General features: G+C 39.0%; 1 protein-coding gene across 2 annotated transcripts; it reads left to right on the forward strand.

Moving 5' to 3' along the window:
• Positions 1-955: 955 nt before the first annotated feature.
• On the forward strand, positions 956-14,954 carry PDPN (podoplanin). Of its 2 annotated transcripts, none has more exons than XM_057424186.1 (6): positions 956-1,234; positions 11,099-11,178; positions 11,759-11,891; positions 13,527-13,562; positions 13,939-14,050; positions 14,627-14,954. In XM_057424186.1, exons 1-6 carry the CDS (start codon positions 1,159-1,161, stop codon positions 14,631-14,633), a joined length of 444 nt encoding a protein of 147 aa, XP_057280169.1. In that variant the 5' UTR covers positions 956-1,158; the 3' UTR covers positions 14,634-14,954. The 2 variants fall into 2 exon arrangements, with proteins under 2 accessions (XP_057280169.1, XP_057280170.1); XM_057424187.1 differs by having other exon boundaries at positions 13,939-14,044.
• Positions 14,955-15,571: the final 617 nt, after the last annotated feature.

Raw genomic sequence — 15,571 nt, forward strand, 5'->3', positions numbered from 1 at the left:
ATGTCCTGGCACCACAGGACTTTGAGGTAGAGAAACCCAAGGAGGTTACATTCTTCCTCCACTCAGCCATGTGGCACACTGGCACATGTGAACCCTGATTAAAACTCACCACATTGCTAAACAGATGTCAATCATTAGATTATTACTTGCCCAAGACAAGGGAAGATTCAGAAAAGGATTAATATAAATCATTGCTTCCCAGGTCCTAATTCAGTCCCAGCTCCTGTCTAACCACCATGACTTGTGAGAAGTAGTGTCTGTTACAGATGTTGGTAGGGTGTTCATCTAGTCTTGCACTCATGCCATAGAATGCTGATGGGCAGAAACATACACAAGAAAAAATATCTAGTCTTGTATAGACCATTGTACAGCTTTACTACTAATAGCTACATACTTTCCCTCAGAAAGGGAAAAACCTCCACCTCTGCAGGGTCATATTAGCATGCCGACGAGCCCAGCAAGCCTGTGGGCAGAGACCGATGCTGGAGGAAGCTAGATGTCACTTGAGGACACAACAGAGACTTCAGCGTGCAGAAAAATTCAGACAGTATTTACTGCAGAATTAAATGTCCTGTCCTAAAACTATTTCAGTCTCCCTAACTGCACATCCACTACCACACTTGCTCAGATAAACATGGGTGCTCACTTTGAAATGAAAAAAAACATCAGTTCCCTGCTGGAAATAACAGGAAAAATGTCCTTAGCGTCGTTCCTTAAATATTTCTTAAGGACAGTTTGCAGAAGGGAGAGAACTCCCTGAACACCTCCCTCTGCCTGAATACCCTTTCCCCCTTTACTAAATAAGAGTCTTCTGAAAGCCACAGCTCCTGTAACTTTAAACCTGGGCTGAGATCATCATTTTAGTACTGACCAAACAGAATGCAGAGGGCGGGCCTGGCCCTTTGAGGACCACCTTAGGCATGCTCCCACCCCTTCGCTAAAGCAAATAATGCTGACTCCACTCAGCTTTCCTTAGTTGTATAGTTATCATCTGGGAAAACCTTCCCCCTCTAGACTACAGCAGTTAAAGGAATATTTGGAATACCAAAGTATTTTTTGCAGCGATTTCTTTCTGTGATCTCAGTTCTCCAAAAATTGATCTGAATTTGGGTCCATCTGGTCTCAGGATTGGAAAACTATTCTCAAAGCAGATCAAAGATGTTTGTTATGATCAAAGTTCAATTCTTCATCTTCGTTCTAGGGAGAGTACCTTTCGTAGCACTTGTGGAAGAAGGTAAGAAGAAATGTTGGTTACAATGATTTCCAGTTATTTCCTGTAATGTAACAGTTTGTGTCCTTACTCACAGCCAATAGAGTTGCTCTGTCCTGTTTATGAAACTTTCCTTCAAATCCTTAAGCTACTCCTCGGCATCTACTATGGCTGTAATAGGGAAAGAAACACATCCAAAGTTTTCAGATGAGTTATGCTCTATTAGAAAAGCATTTTCTGTGTGTCTGTGTAAAGGAAGAAGGGTACAAGCAGACAGGGAAGGCACAGCATCAGCCCTTGGAATGTTTGTAGTTTCACTGTATATATGCAAAGATGACTGCAAGCAATAATTTAGTGGTAACTGATATTTAGGTGGTGAAACTCTGTGACAGTAACTTGTAAATCTTTCCATTCAAGAGTTTAGGTTCGGTACTTTGAGGCATTACAACAGCTTAGAATTTGAGCCTTATGCAGGATTTTGCTAATACTAACTTAGCCGTAAGCAATGTATACAAGCGAGGGAAACCAGGAAGAATTATTACGCAAGATAGATTTGAAGAGCATTACATATCTAATCAGGAAGTTTATTTGGCAAACTATTTATTTATAATTTTTTAAGAAAAATAAACCACACACTTTAAGGTAAAACAGATTAAGTCTTTTTACAGCTAAAGAAGAGTCTGATTAACAGTAAATCAGAATTACCCTGAGCAGTACTTGATTCCAGGAATTTTGCATTCAAAAAACCCCACTCTTTCTGCATAGTATTTGACTCATTATGAATGAATTGGCCATCAGGCAACGTGCCTGAGGTGTGAGGTATGCCTGTAGTGGTAAAATCCAGTTGCTGTTGCTATGGAACATGTCCCAAGTCCTAGTGCTTTGAAACAATAAACAGAGACTCAGCCTGCTTGTCTTCCAAAGCATAAATCTACTTGTCTGACTTAGATCTAGGGACCCTAACTGAATGATGTGACCTAATTTTGGCTTGGTGTCAATCTCTCTCATTCTGCTGGAATAGTGGGGCTATATCAATATACAGGATGTGTGAATGTTGGCTTGAGACTTCTAATGGTAATTCCAGGTGCTCTGGACTGGATGGCAGAATGTGAGGCTGGAAGCTTGGGAGCTGCACTTCAAAATTTCACAGAAAATGTAAAATCCACAGAAATTAGGCAAGTCCCAACTATTCCTTTCTAGGCTTACCGAGCTAGCTTACCTGAAAAAGTATCAGTATTACCTGGACCAAAGCTTAAAGCCATGAGAAATGAGGAAAAACCATCCCAAATTCATAGAATTCTCTCCAGCAGTTTCTAAGATACCATAATACCAGATGCCTTTTCTTGTAGGAAAAGGTCTTTCATCTTCATCACAGGCTTTTGGGGAATTTTTAAGTATATTTTCTTTCTTTCAACCCTAAGAGAAGGAGCCCAGCAATGCTCAGGTTGAAATCCTGCCAGCCAAAAGAATGCTGAAATATTTCCTGCGTGCAAGATTCTACCTCCATTTCCGATATAGTTTGCATTGAACTCCACACTTGGATCTAGAACACAGTTCACAGTATTTAAGGCCTTCTGTGTCTGTTTAGGTTTTATGACTTCATGCGGAACAAGTCATTTCAGATGACTTCCAAAGGGAACACGAGGAAAACAGACTCCAGATATAAAATAAGCAAGTCTTGATTATTTAGCATGTGTATCAGTGCTGTTTACTGATACCCATTAGCAATTGTAAGTTAGACTAGACTTAGAATGACAGTTTCACCCTGGACAATCTGTGCCTGCACTGCTAGTGAAAATAGAAGTTTTTAGGCTCGTACAATACTCAGGGGAGTGGGTATGTTCAGATACCTGAACCTCAGGAATAGACAATTTGGCCTGAGGGTTTTAAAGGAAAAAAGTCTACAGCCATCCTTCTGTTATATTTGGACATTCTTTTATGGATTGAGACTGACTCAAGAAAAGCAGGTTCGTTTCAATCAGGAAGCGTATGTCCAAAAAAGATTATTGGTTCCAAATTCCTCCTTGAACTGCCAAATAAACTGAATTCAGCTGTTGATCCTAGTTTTAAGCATAGCATTTTTCACCCTTCAAAAAGGGATCCACAATCTGAGTAGTTTCATCAGTATCTGCTGATGGATAACACTCTATTTGTGTTATCCATTCATGGTTTAAATCCTCACTGAAACAGCCAACTACTTTCTTGTTCTTACAAGCAAAGAGAGCCCTGAGCACTCTTATACAAGCTGATGAATCCTTAGACTCTCGTAGGCTAAATGTTTCCTATCAATGATTAGCAGATAATTTTTGTCCTGTGATCCTGTTCAGCACATAAGAACTCAGCCAAACCTTTGCACACAGGATCAGACCAAATGAGTTGAAATGGAAGTTAACCTGATTCTTTCTGGGCACAGCATTAATCAAACAATTAAAGGCACAAGTGGTTACGGAGGTGACATTTCCTAGTCTGAAACCTTTCCCCTGGTGCAGGTATCATTGCAGGGAAGGAGATGACTCTCTTGGCTGTCACATAACATGAACAAAAACTAACGAGATTGTTTAACAAGTTACCACATGTCACCTGAGCTGCATCAACTGTCCACATGCCTGATCTTACCTAGAGGCAAATATTAGATTATATCTCCTTATGCAAGTCTCCATTAAACAGGTTTATACTAGGTCACATTACATTATATTTCTGTTGAACTATAAGTAAACACATAGGGTAATTGAGATGAAAAGTGTTTATATGGTAAGAGAAAACTGAAGTTTACAGTCAAATATGAAAGACTAAAAAGTATTTTATATTTTTCAAAATCATGAAGACTAGAATCAACAAAATAACAAGAAAGGATTGTTTCAAACAGATCTTGGTTTACTCCAAACACTTCTGAAAATCAAACTGGGTAACTGCTGGTAGTACATAAAATGAACCACCAAAATGAACAGTCACATGTGACTCACAAGGATCAGTTTTGTACTCAGTAAGCATGACAAAGCCTTTCACTCTGCATCTGGCTGCATCATGAATGATGAGTGCACTTGTGCATGTGTTCCCACACAGGCCTCTGGAAAACTACATTAGCATGAGATGAATCTAGCTCTTCATGTCCAATACCCCAAACTTATTCATCACAAAGAAGAGAAAAACATCTTAATGGATCTCAGTTAGTAAGTCTGCAAATTAGTGACTCTGGTTTGCAGTATCTTGGTAAAAGACCAGCAGAGAATAGATGAAATTTGCTTACTCCACAGGGAAAGCAAAGAGGCTTCAGAGAGGCTTGCCCATCCCTATCACAAAAGATGGGGTTTGAATCTGTGTAACTTTACAGGCAAAAGATTCATATTTAAAAGCTTACAAGCAAACTTTAACTCAGGCTGCACAGTGAAAACTGAAAAAAAGGCACCCAGATTCTCCACTCCTGTAATTCAACAGTTTCCACTGAACCCATGCATTTACCCAAGATCTAGAACTTGAAAGTCATCTGCAGAAACCAGCAGCTGAGAACCTCAAGCATGTCTTAATAGAAAATAAAATGCCAGTAAATGATAACCCACAGCATTCAGGCTGTTGGGCTCTGAGAGAAGCATGCAGTGTTTCTTCCTCATGTCCTCTGAGGCAAGCCATACATCCATGCAGGCCACAGAAACTACCGTTTGCCCAGCTCTAACACATGGTCTGTTTCAGCTGCACTTTTGTTTTGTTGGTTTGTTTGCTTTTTGTCTGGATGTGGTTAGGGACTAAAGGATGGAACCCAAATGCTGCCAGGTCCTACTATTCACTGCATCCTGGATTCATGCTGCAGGCAAGGCAGCCTCCAAAACGGCCTCCTCTAAGTTGCGTGTGCACATACCATACCCTCAGCTTGAATTCATTCTACAGCAAAGCTCCCATGGCTGTGTGGGGCACAACAGGCTGCAGAGCGTTTCAGAAAGAGATGTAGGATTGGGAGTATAGGTATGCTGGGATGTTCTACAGAGAAACAAATGAGAAAAAATGTTAAATTTACTACTGATTTTAACTCACTTTCTCAGAAGCTTGGCCAAGATTCTCAAAGCAAATAGAAGCTGATGCTGAGCACGTTCTCATGTTGCTTTAAGACTTCCTCATGTTTTTTTCCATCTTTGTATTTGTTGGTTACAAACACTACAACATCTAGCATAAACTGCATCAGAATATTCCTTTGTGAGGGCACAATTCAGATGTGTACACCATTTCAAGCCAATACATATTCTCTTAGACTTACATTTGATCACTAGTCCAGTGTTGTTGCCCCAGTCAAACCCTTACTGCTCAGAGGGAACAACAACAACAAAGTTGCTAGTAAGACCTCAACCAGGGCAGCAGGGTCATGGGGCAGAAAATACTGTAAGAAAGTCGGTTTATCCCACATTCATGGGATAACAGAAAATACTGTAAGAAAGTCGGTTTACCCCACATTCATGGGATAACAACCCTGACTTCAGTGTAATTATCACGTAAGAAATCACAGACTGACACAGCAACAGTATTAAACCCATAAATCTTAGAAGATTCACTTCTAGTTCTCTAGTTCTCCAAGGAATACCCCATAATGGAATTAAATATTCTTTTCCTTTTCAATGCCCACAGCTCTGTGGTCAATTTTATCATGCACAAGAAAAGCTTAGTAAGTTACCACCACTTCCTCCTGTGGCTTTGTTTCATAGCTTTGGTTGTGGGTCATATACACATCACTGCTCTTTAAGTGCTATTTTCCCCTCTATCTGCCCAGTTAAAATATACTTTGCTTTTCTGTGGGTATCAAATACAGCTGTGTAGAATATTGTAACATTCAGAAGCCATGTGACTTCCTTCAGAAGCAGCAGAGTAGCTGAACCCAGGACATAGTTTTTTGTCACTTGGCACTGTAGAATTCAACTCTGATTTTGTTCCTTTGGCTAAGCCAGTCATAGCAATAGAAACCATCTGTGGTAGGGTGTGGTGACCAAAGGATATGTTTCTGACAATTCAGCAAAACACTGTCATCAAGAGCTACATGGATTACCTGAACAAAGGCAGCCATACTCTGAAGAAGGCTGAACTAAATCATTTCTTGTGCATCACGGCCACTTTTCAACTGGCAGATATACAATCATGGTATTTTGTCATCCAGCTTCCTTGATTACATAAAGCAAAGCTGTCAGTCTTTGTGAAAGAAAACTGTAGTAAGCATCGCAGGAGTCACACAGACAGTATACTTTCTCCTGAACAAGAAGCCTAGACACTTAATCATACATCAGGGCATTTCTTTATTGTGGCATGATACATTAGTCCAACTACCAGAAGGAATTAACACAAGATACGCCAATGCTGTGGCCCCAAAGAGGGTAAAGATGCAAAGTGCTCAGGGTACTGCAGATGTCATGAATAATGCTTGAACCAGAGGTACAATGAGAATTTCAGTTTCCATGAAGAACTTCCTTTCAAGAGCCTGAAAATTTTAACTGTCCAAAACTTCAAAATCCAGAAGGTAAAACTCAGCATAAACTATATTATATTCCTCAAACCCTCAAATTTTCTAAGTGCAAAAAATTCTGTAGCCTGTATTTGGCAGCATGAAACTACTTCACACACACAAAGACAACTATATGCTTTTATAAATCCCAGAAAATACTTAATTATAGAGAAATAATGGAAAACTCCTACCAGAGAAGGCTGGGCTGATGAGGTCGGCTTTGGACCTGACTCTGGAATATATTTAAATTGAGGATGAAGCCAAATCACTGACAAAACTGTTTTTGAAAATCACAGAGCTGCTGCTGAGACATTCTGTATTCTGAGGGCAGATAACCTTATCAAATCACACAGTTTTGTTCAGCTTCCACCACCATTAATAAAAGTTTCCATTGAACTAGAGCTGAATTGATTCCAATAACAAGATACAGGCTCTAAGACTACTTTGCTCAGATCTGTGAGTGAAGAGTACTTCCTCAGAAAGGGAATTCCTGTATCAGGACAAATGCTGAATAAAATGTTGGCAAAACATGACAGCCAACACACATGTACACACACAGTCCTTCAACCACCAGTTGGCCTGTAACAATTCAGGAAGCAGATACTGAAAAACATCAGTAAAGTCCAGATGCACAAGAGTGGTATCTCTCAAGTGACCTGTCCCACTAAATTTTTTCCCTTGTTTCTCTAGAGCAGCATTCCCCAAAGCACCTATATGGCACAGCTGGATAGGATAAAATATGATATCAGTAAGATACACATAAAAATAAAGTTGAATTCTCAGCTCAAAGCTTTAGTTTAACAGTTCACCTGCAGATTTTTTCTTTTTTTTAGCTGTTATAAATAACTGAAGCTGCTTTTATTTTAATAGGCACAGAGGGGCAATGAGCAATAAAGGTTATTTCAGCTCTTGCTAGAGGGAATCCTTTAAGGTTACCCATTTTTATCTACTGCTCTCTTATCACAGAGATGGAAACATTCTATTTTGAGGGCTTCCTATTTCGAGGACTAAGCTAAAATACAGGCTTACAGCTGCCTTTGCTCACTAGTGGCTGGGTTTATTCAGGCTGCCAGGAAAGAAACAAGATCCTACAACATTTTTCATCTTCAGAAGTATCTTTGTTGGGTTTGGAGATATCTGAAAGAAATGCTAATGAACAACAGTTTTACCACTCACTTTTCAACGCAACCACTGTGCTTTGAAAGCAACCCTAAGAGGTTTTTCTAGTAAACTGTCATTCCATGCATAACAATGAGCAGTGAGCTCATCTTCCCCTAAGTGGGTCATGGGATGCTTAACCATGGGATGGTTTCAAAGCAGTATTAAACTTTTAAAGGCATCCCATTTTCTCCTGGTGTGAGAAGCTGGCAGCCTGATAGCAGCTGAGGACTTTGAACTGAAACACACCCAGCTGGAACTCTGGCAGAAAGAGACGCAATGAATCATTCACATCTGCAGCAACATACAGCTGCAAATAGAAGAGACTATAATGCTGGTTGGAGACAACCACAGCACTGCGAGGCAATGTTTTCATTTGCAGCCTCCTTGAAGATCATATCAAGAACATACACAAAAGCACTACTTAACCCTATGGCTCTTGCTACACTCACCCACATTAGACAAAACAAACAAATAACTAAAGCACATACAGCCCTGCATCCTATTTACAGTCTCTTTGATGTCAGTGATATATGTGCCTTGTACTAGGTCGAAGGAAAGACATTTCAAGTCCAATAGTTCGTCTCAATTCCAGTTAAATACTTTTTACTCTATTACGACTTTCTGGGCCAAAGAGTTGTCTGGTATCAAGTATTCCTTCTTACAAATGTAGTACACTGCTAAATTACATCCCAGTCTGTCTTTTGGTCAGTTAGTAGTGTCAGCTTAACTACCACCCCCACTGTCTCGCCAGAAAAACAAACCTAAAAATACAGTCAGGGACTATTCCCCTGCATATCCTGCAGCTCAGCTTGAACACAGAATTATGTGGATTGGACAGGACTGGGATGTGATGACAGAAATCAGTAAGATTGAGGCATGTAATAGGGGAGCAATATTATTCTCGTTTCCCTTTGCAGTAAAGGCAAGGCAGCACTACCTAGGGTGACCCAAATCTCAGGTGAGCTGAATTACCTTCTAGATTTATCTTTCCCTACAGACTATGAAAGGAGATAAGAGCAAGCAGACATTTATTTAGGCCCCTTTAAGAACCTAAAATTAGGCCAGATTAATCTGGGCAACCTCCTTTTATCAATCACTGTACCCAGAGGGCAAATGCACTGAAGGAGATTTTCTACATTTCATTCACTGCCAAGAATCTGCAATAACTTTATCACACAAAGAATAATGGTTTCATGTTTCTTTGTGACAAACTAATTCTTTCCACCTTTGCTGTGTGACACTGTCCTGCCTTCACTGTCAGGTAACTCTCCAGGGCTGAAAGCTACTGGCATGCCAAGAGTATATTCAGAGAAGCTGCTTGCTAATATAGGAAGTTAACTTTGTATATATAAAGGAAAAACTCTGGGTACAATATTGTACTTTAAAGACACTTACAAAAATATGATAAAGTAGTGCCATATCTTAAAAATGCCCTGATAGGTAGACGGTGGCTAAAGCAAGACACCTAAATCAGGCCCCTCTATGCTATCTCAACAGAAAATATGCAAGGCTGCTCACCTGGGATATTTCAATCAAAAATGACCAAAACATCCTATTTCTAAGCTAGATGGTAAAAATAACTTATCTTAGCCTGTTCCAGACTGTCCATGGATTAGAAGATGATTTTGGGGAGACTCACTGGCTTAATTAGACCTCATGTTGGCATAATATAAATATACTTTCTTCATCTGTTTGTGTTTCAAGTACTACTCGCACACCCTTTTGGCTCTTCAAATGAAAGTGCATCTGCATTTGGGTTTATAAAGGTGTAAAAATAGAAAACTCTATTTACTTGGGTAAACCAGGAATTAGAAGTTTAAGTTTAGACCAGTGTTTGGCTCCTGGCAATTGGACAAAGCTCTCAGTCTTACAATGCCAGAGATGGATGAAAAAGCATTACTTTGGTTCAAAACTGAGTTTTGGGAGCAAGGAAAAATATTTGCAAGTTTCCAGTAGAATTCAGGTGAGAGTTTCAAGCAAAACCAGAGATTGCTTTTTTCCAATGTCAAATCATTCATCCTCTGTATGAAAAGTTTCCTATAAAGTGCTCAGTGTAATTTCGTTACTTGTTTCAAAACTAAATATTGGCTTCTTCACTTGAAATAACATTTTTATTTTAACCTTCAGCCATCACTGCAGTATTTCCTGGCAACAACTTACTTGGACAAACTTTTGCTTCAATTGCTGAAATTAACGTTAGATGCAAAATTTGAATCCAGGAAAGAATTTTTCAGAAGTTTAAGGGGTTTTGCCTGCAGTTTTCGCTCAGGACAATGGCTATTATTAGCTGTTAGCTTAAATTTAAAACACCGGTATCTGGAGTTAGCAGAAACCCTTATGCCCCAGGCAGCAGCATAACAGCAGCCTCACCAAGCTTTGTAAGCACACTGAATCAGAAACTCCCAGAGATACCATACTGCAGTAGCATCATACTGTGTATGGTCAGAGTTTATGAATCAGCAAGAAACTTAAATGATACTTATGTTTAATATTGATATTACCAGTTGTCTTCATACATTCATCTTTAATGTTCTATCTTGTTCCATCTTATTTTTCCTATTGATGAAGTCTGAGGTATTTGTAAAAACATCGTGAAGGTCAAAACTTGCATGTCTGTTACACCAAAGAACACAGGTGACATACATAGGTCTAGAATGAAAAGGGAGACCTTACATTGTTACATAAAAAATCCTTATTCAGCAATATTCAGCAAGTAACGTGTTCAACTTAGAAAAAAGCTCAGAATGGATTTGTATAGGAATATTTTCTAAACTACAGATACACCCATAAACATTCAAGATAGTTCTAAAAATAAAGGTTGTAGCTGGGACTGAGCTGAAAAATGGAAGAAAGCTCTTATTGTTTTAGAAAGTGGAAGATGCTTGAAGTAATTTATCAAATACATAAGTTAAGCATTAACTTTAGATCTGGAGTAGTTGCCTCCATCCAGAGGGAAGGGGGAAATTTTTTCCTTAAAGAAATCTCTTCTTAGACAATGCGTTTAGTAACCAGTAAGCTTCAAGGTTGTGCCAGGTTTAAGTGATGTGAATTTCAGCTCTTTATCCTACAGCTTTGCACAAGACTATAGCAGAATTCAAAGAAATCTAAATAATTTTGCAAACCTAAGTGCACAGGGAAAAGGAGATGGAACACTACTCAGATCCTGTGTTTAACACAATTTCCATGTCAGTGTAGGCAGGACATCTGATTACCAAGAAAAATGCTAACTCACTTCCTAAACTTTTATTCAGCAAGCACAGTTGTAGAGGGAGAAGAAAGTGCAACAACAGATTTCAGAAATGACACAGAACTTGAAGAATCACCAACCCTGGTGAGTATCATTCTGAACAAAGGTCCCTTTAGGGTACCCTGATTTCATATTCCTGGTATTGTCTTGTGTCTTACATTTTCAATAATCATTACAAAGAATAATCTTGAGTTCTAACATAAGAGCTCTAACACCAATATCTTTGTTTTGCAAGCAATCAGGTTGAAGGTAATAAAGTTAAAAACACTTTTTTTGACAGTAGTTCTGTGCTGTAAAAAGCATTCATAACTGCTTATGTGCTGCCATTTACCTTTAATACAGTACCTTTCCATTAGCTTCAGTGAAACCAAACTGACAATCTGTAAAAAAGAAAAACAATGAAAAAGGCAGGTCTGCAATATTCTGCAGTGCTGCCCTACACCTTCCATAGTGCTACTGAGAGGTCATCCCATCTTGAGAGCCTCTGGCTGGGAATACAAATCCCTTTACTTTTCCCGTCACTGTACACAAATCAAAGATGACATATGATAGCTAAGAGATCCTCCACTGGACAGACCAAGAGATTTAAAATGCTTATTTCATACATACAGACCAAATGTACTGAGGTTTTCTTTCCCCTCTTTCTCCCCCCAAATTCTTGTAGTTGCCCACAAGACTACAGAGCATAACCAATCTCTTGCAGTTTGGACAACTGATGACCACAGAAAGTGCATTTGCCCCAGCTGAAGACAGTGATAATTCTACTGGTTATGAAGGCAACACAGAAAATACTGATGGTAAATTCTTTAATTTCTTTTATTATATCAAAGTTCTACTGCCACCTACTAAACAAGACCTGGAAAATTCAAATACTAAGTTGAAGTTGGTCTCAAAGGTAGCATTGCTGAAAAGAGATTGCTAAAATTACTCAATAATCACTCTTCATCCTAACTTCATCACAGATGTGCACTCATAATAGGAAAGAGTAGCTATATCATTCTGTTCACCAGTGGTTGTTCTTGCACTTCACTCTCATACCAGTAAAAAGGGAGAGAACACAAGCATCATAATTTCTGCTTTTTCAGTCATATAACAGTACCACTGACTTAGTCTTAAGTTTAATGGATCTCATTTTAAAGTGGTCAGATGAACCTTTATGAGAAAAGAGGTGGTTTTGTTTCCAGACCAACTTTCTGATAACCAAATGCAAATTCAGCAGAGTGTCTAAGAAAACCCAAAGAAACCATTCTTCATTTAATGTGAACAGTAGTAGCTGTTGCCAACAGATGCTCAGTCTGGACTCTACCTCAAGTACAAGCTCAACAATCAGATTAGAAATACTGGAAGTCAATCAGGTTCACAGATATGTCAGGTTCCCCTATCAGAATACGTTAGTGATAAACTTAATTCACATGAATGGCATCTGTCAATCCCACTGCAAGTCAGTTTGGTTTTAGCATATAGGCTTTGCTTTGAAACACTCAAATCAGACCTGGTGGCAACTGGATTTCTACAAAGTCTTGTAGTAGGTATATTATTTACTGCTTCTCCCCAGAGTAGCCCAAACCAATTACCTCTAGACAGCAGCTATGAACAAACACCTCTCTTTTGCTAGCTTCTTTTTGAAGCTTTCATGTTCTACAGCAGTTTTATATCCCTCAATAAATCAGACACGTTTGTTTAAAAATTGTACATGCTTTTATCTCCTTTCCCAGCCTGCTTGTCTCTGCTGAGTGTAGGCTTCTCAGCTTAGCATTAAATAACAAACTGTTCAGCAGATTTGAATTTTATGGAGAATTTTCAGATGTTTCTAAAAGGATACATGAAAGATTAGAGCTTACACACTTGTAATGAATTCAAAGCAGCATTTGTGTTTCATCTGTTTCTGATGAGTTCTCAGCTAAAAATTCCAGGATTAGAGAAGTATACTAAACAGATTTTATACAATCTTCCAGACACAAAAGACTTAAGGAACTTGAGGATCTTTCAAACTGACAAAAAAGGCCTTTATTAACAAAGAGTAGTTCAGCAAATAAAGGTCTGCCTTGCTGTCAGCTTATCAGCATAACTTCATCTCAATTAAAATCTGATTTCTGTCTTAATCATTTTCTACCAGGTATATCCTTGTTGATCTTGATGTGATCACACTTAAGCTTCACTAGTATATATAAGATCAATCAGTCCCTTAGATTTTAATTTCTGTTACTTCAGGGATCTCTTTGCATTCATTCTCTCAAGCTTCTCATTTGCTCACTTCTGTGGAAAGAACAACCTATTACACAACCCTCAAACCACTGCAATAAAAGCTTGATAAACGTTTTCCTTGGATAAGTAGATCAGTTTTCCTTGGATACAGCATTAAAAATTGGGATGGAAAACTCCATACAAAGCTGAGCAGGTAATTAAAAATTGTTCTCTCTTTGGCTTTACAGGTGGACTGAGTGGGGAGCCAGAGAAAGCTGAAAAAGGTATGAACAGAAGTAACCATTACAAAAACAAGGGAGAACGTAACTGCCAGGTGATACCCTTCAAAAAGCTACTAGTGATGCCCATGCTATACTTAAATAAAAGTTTTGGCAGGAGTCACAAGCTGCTCCCTGAACTCTTCCTCTGTTTCACCCCATTGCTGTCCCCATGGCCATATCTCTATGGAGCCCCTCAGCCCAAAAGCACTTTTATAGGTTACAAAAAGCCTGCTTAACTTACCCAGCCTAATTCAGAGTTCACAAGATAAGGGAACCTTCCCCAAAGAGTGAGATGCAGCAGAACACTGTCAGTTCTATCAGTAGCCTTCTATTAGTGGTCTCCATTAGAAACATGCTAACATTCCCCACATTCTTTCAGGTGGTCTGGAAACAATTGCACTGGTTGGAATAATTATTGGAGTCATAGTTGCAGTTGGAATCCTTGCAGGAATCATCATTGCTGTTGTAAGGAAGATGTCAGGCAGGTACTCGTAAGTAAATAGTTACTCAGGCTTTTCAAACAAGCACCAACCTCTGAGCAAGGTCACAGGGACTGCTTTGGGAATTTCTAATGCTGTTTTGACACAATAACCTGTTTCATGACCTCACAGCACCAATGTGAGGTGGGTGATCTAAACCCACTCATATACTTCAGAGAAGTTTGTCAGACGCTGCGTTCATGCAGTTATAATAGTCATCAGGTGCATGGGTTTTGGATTACTCCACTGCACAGAGGTAAAATCCAGTATGAAGTATTACAGGACCAACTTCTGGAAGTGTGGGATAACATGTGACACAAGTGATCTTTATCTTATTTCTCTGGACATTCGTAGAAGCTGTTTTGGTATCAACAAGATTCACTGGTGCCATGTAAATCTGAAGTGCTTATAAACTCCAAACTAGTAAAAGACCACACTACATTTCTTGAGTACTATTGATACAGCATTGTATCAATAGTACTCAACTATGAACTGGAAAGTGAAATAAGACATACAAGAAGAAAGAGTAAAGACCGCGTAACGTTTGGGTAAGTATGAACATAAAACATCTGTGTTTTTGTCCTACAGGCCCTGAAAACAGTTGAAACAAGCAGCCACGCTGTTCTACACCAGAAAAATACAAGTGCTTCTTATAAAAACTAAAGACTATTCCTGTATCTGTGTGAGAAGATGATCCATGGAAAATACGGTTGAAAAATTCCAGATCTATGGGGATCCCACACAATACAGACTCCCACTGCCCCAGACTACAGAGTGTGGAATATTTCATAAGGTTTTTACTAACCAGGAGTTTAGTAGAAGCACAAAATGATTATACAGTAAGAAAAAACCCAGCAGCAATGAGATTTACATCTGAAATGTGATTTGCAGGTAATATATGTATCCTAGCTTTATTTTTAAACACTACCAAAGATTATTTCACATTACATTTTAAGCATTAAAAAAACCTCCAGAATCTTAAGTGGTTTTGGCTGGTTAAGTGCTTGTGGCATGTTTATCTACCAAATGATGTATCAAAAAGAAGGGATTGGCTTCACAGAGAACCAATTATTTACAAGATAGATATTGGAAGCTAAATCTTTCCACTACTGATACAGATTTTCTGCTCTTGATATTTACATTATGTGGCAAAACATGGTAGGCCCAGCTGGAACTGACCTACTAGCTGAAAGCTTGCTCTTCTGACTGCTGCACCAGGAATTTCCTGTCTTCTCCTGTTGCAGAGACATGCAGGGATTGAAATACACATCCTGAATTAAAGGGTGCTTGGAAAATACCCAGTTTTGATGGGTCACTTTAGCCAGTTACTCAGCCCACTTTAGAGCTGATATGTAGAAGCTTTTGAATTAGCATATACATTTTTTTTTCCTAACTGTATAGTTGGCTTGTTTGTTAATGTGTGCAAAATAAGAACAGAATATGTTAGCAAGATATAAAGCATCTTTGGAGTCCACAGCTTTTCTGCGGCATGTTTAGTGCTGAATGCAGAGTTCAGAGCAAAGGGCTTTGTAT

This window comes from Pezoporus wallicus, unplaced genomic scaffold, assembly GCF_028554395.1.
Source record: "Pezoporus wallicus isolate ANWC-B61680 ecotype Strahan unplaced genomic scaffold, APGP_CSIRO_Pwel_v1 contig_11175, whole genome shotgun sequence".
NCBI lineage: Eukaryota > Metazoa > Chordata > Aves > Psittaciformes > Psittacidae > Pezoporus > Pezoporus wallicus.

What these genes read in the sequence shown, in the direction of transcription:
- PDPN (XM_057424186.1), top strand. Translation starts at nt 1,159, where the DNA reads ATGTTTGTTATGATCAAAGTTCAATTCTTCATCTTCGTTCTAGGGAGA. An exon ending in TTGAAGAATCACCAACCCTG is followed by an intron (nt 11,179 to 11,758) that starts GTGAGTATCATT and finishes AAATTCTTGTAG; the next exon opens with TTGCCCACAAGACTACAGAG. An exon ending in CAACACAGAAAATACTGATG is followed by an intron (nt 11,892 to 13,526) that starts GTAAATTCTTTA and finishes TTGGCTTTACAG; the next exon opens with GTGGACTGAGTGGGGAGCCA.